A 2,963-nucleotide genomic window follows, 5' to 3' on the forward strand; every position below is an offset into this window, starting at 1 on the left:
TTTGGATTCCTGCAGAAAAAAATTGGCCTTTTATGGCCTAAATAGTCCCTGCTAATTATTTGACCTGGGTAATAATGTCTAGCTTTGCCTTCTTTACAAGGGAATAATTTAAATGCATTAAAAATAATATCTCAGACATCTTCTTCAACACAGAATTGCAGATCTTTAAAATCAATTTTTGAGACTCCACTAGATAATATTTCAAGAGCATATTTTATTAACTGCATAGATTATCACATATAATTATGGAAGATTACAAATAGTATACAAATGCAGAAAAATCTCACAGATATAGTGTCATTCAAAATGATATTTATTAGCATTAATTCCATGAAAATGGTATTGTGATCAAAAGACAATTTGTTTGGATTTCACACAAAACATTAAAAGATTTAGAATTACTTATAAAGTAATAAGAAGCAATAAGTATTAGGCTCACTCAAAACAGATATAATAGAAAGCAATAATGTATTGGTACAACAAGTTGGATGGATAAATTAGTAATCAATGGAACATAACATTGGTTCACCAACTGATACAATAATAGTATAGGCAGGTGAATAAAAGGCACTATGGAGGCTGGTATAAAATGCTAAACGCAACACCTTAATTATGCTCAGGATCTCTGAAAAAATAACATGTGCAATAGTCTTATTTGTGTAATTATCAAGCCACAGTTTTACACTGGTATAATTGATGCCATTGCACAAGATACTTTCCTTATAGAAATACATTTCTGACAGAGTGTCAGAGTCAGAAAAATTTCTGATGGTATTTAAATTAGCAATCAAATGAACAGCATCTTTGAATTGCTCTTTTGTAGGACTGACTATTTTTGTTTGCATTTCTCTGCGGAAAAAGATATTACTTTTCTTTTGGGAATAAACAAGTGTACAAATCTCTGCCAGAGAAGTATTTGTGACAGAAACTTTCCATATGCACCCATCATTGTTCTTTGGTCTACAGAGATCCCAGTCATCTTCACCCTTGCCCGTTTGACAGTGATAGGCTGAACAACCATATTTGGCACATTGATAGTTAATGTGGCAGGGCAAGCCTGTGGGAGTTACATCTCGGAATGGAGAGCAGGGTTCAAGTCCATGAACAGTCTCACATTGGAAATGTGCTTTGGTTATTTGGCAGCTGTTCTTACACGAGTTGTTTTTCAGTGAATATTCAAAGGAATCCCATTCTGATAGAGTGCCACAGTAGTTCCATTTTCCATTTCTGAAGTAACAATAGCGATAGGAACCTCCCCATAAATCACAAGGGGAGTCACATTTCTCACCAGAAACAGCCAAGCCTTCTTGTAAGGAACAATAATCCCAACCATGTCCACTGCCGCCCTTTTGCTGGCACCAGGTGTATTTATAATCATGATACCCACAAGTATTTGTACATACTCCCCCTGAACTTGTGTAATGAACAATATGAGAGGAAGTCCAAGATATGAAGGAGAAGAATGCAACCAGAGCTACATAAACTCTCATCATGATCTTCTTGAAATCCTGAAATGAAAGAATAAAATGTTCTGCTAACTATGTTTCTATAGTTTTGCTGTCACACCTTCTTGTCCCAAATTCTGACTCCTCATGGTTTCATAATGTGCCATGCATTATGTTTCTTTCATTACGGTAAATTGCAACCAAAAATCTTAAAATCCTTTTATAATTTTATGATTCTAAATGTTACAGAAATAAAGCTCTTACATTTGATTATTAATGATGGATCTCATTCAACAACACCTAAAAATTTAAAATGCTTTTCCAAAAGTGGAGCGGAGTTGCATTTATTTTCTAAAATATATATCGTAGGTAGGATTTCCCTCTCCCCCCATTTTCCTTTAATTTTTACAAATCTTGTTGTTTGTTGGTAGTTGATTTACCATCACTTTAAAGAGTGGAAACATCTTTCCTAATACATCTTTAAATGATCATGAAACCATGCAATATCATGCAGAAAAAAGCAAATGCAAAAACGACTTGGCTTGGACATTTTTCTACAGATTTTTAATTTAAAATTTAGTATGGAACTTTTGTGGCCCAGATATCTGCTTCCCAAAAGAGCCAGATTTTTCTGGAAAGTGATCCAAACCTTGAATTGGGCCCAAAAACCTATAAGCAATCAGTGTAATTCCATCAGCATAGGTATTATCCTACTGAATCATTTAATGCCGGCAGCCCCATGTAAAGTCAATTATAGTAGTCTAACTGAGATGACAAACTAAAGACAAAACCACATTTTCCCAAACACAAAATAATATGAGAATTTGATTTCTTTGCAACATACATACTTCATTTAAAGAAAATGCCTATCTTTGATAACTTAATACGGTAACTACTGGGTTTTGATTGGGATGAAAAGAAATAAATTATTTTAAAAATCCCCAGCCTTATTTATAAACTGAATATCTTCACATATTTCCATTAGTTAGTGAAGTAGAGTATCAGGATATACGCTAAATAAGAGGGATCAGGAATATTCTTTTATATAAAAAAATACAAATAGAAAAACTCATAAACAGAATCAAATTCATACTCTTCCCTTTTCATCCCAGATGCAATTCTAAAAGCCATGATAACTAACATCCCTCACTGAATTTTTAACAATTACTTACTCCTTTTTCCAACAAGCACTCTTTGTTTTCTCACTCTGTCCCTTGTTCTGTGACTTCCCAGAAACCTGAGGAGCAATGAGGGTAAATGATGTTTTTTCCTCTTTATATATTGACCAAATGACTGACTTTCTGTTTCAAAGCTAGGGGTAAAGAGGAGGAGCAAAATGAGAAATGAAAGCATCTTTTTCCCATTACTGTGCTTATTTTAATAGCAAAATGCAAACTGGCTCAGTGAGAAGGAAAACAAAATTTTTCATGCAATAGGTAGAATTGGAGAACAAAAAGGGGAAAAAGACTCAATGGGTCAAAGATCGTTCAGAGGTTGAGAAGACCTGGGTGAAGTGGC

The 2,963-nt window shown here is 34.1% G+C and overlaps 1 protein-coding gene across 1 annotated transcript; it reads right to left on the reverse strand.

Moving 5' to 3' along the window:
* Positions 1 to 292: 292 nt before the first annotated feature.
* On the reverse strand, positions 293 to 2,709 carry LOC117654870 (uncharacterized). The gene is made up of 2 exons (XM_034401808.2): positions 2,618 to 2,709; positions 293 to 1,508 (listed from the first exon to the last, which is right to left on the reverse strand). Exon 2 carries the CDS (start codon positions 1,491 to 1,493, stop codon positions 498 to 500), a length of 996 nt encoding a protein of 331 aa, XP_034257699.1. The 5' UTR covers positions 1,494 to 1,508; positions 2,618 to 2,709; the 3' UTR covers positions 293 to 497.
* Between the last annotated feature and the right edge of the window lie 254 nt (positions 2,710 to 2,963).

This window comes from Pantherophis guttatus, chromosome 4 (assembly GCF_059756535.1).
Source record: "Pantherophis guttatus breed Tessera chromosome 4, ASM5975653v1, whole genome shotgun sequence".
In the NCBI taxonomy this organism is placed as follows: Eukaryota; Metazoa; Chordata; class Lepidosauria; order Squamata; family Colubridae; genus Pantherophis; species Pantherophis guttatus.

Coding starts and splice junctions, on each gene's coding strand:
- LOC117654870 (XM_034401808.2), bottom strand. CDS start 1,493: ATGATGAGAGTTTATGTAGCTCTGGTTGCATTCTTCTCCTTCATATCT.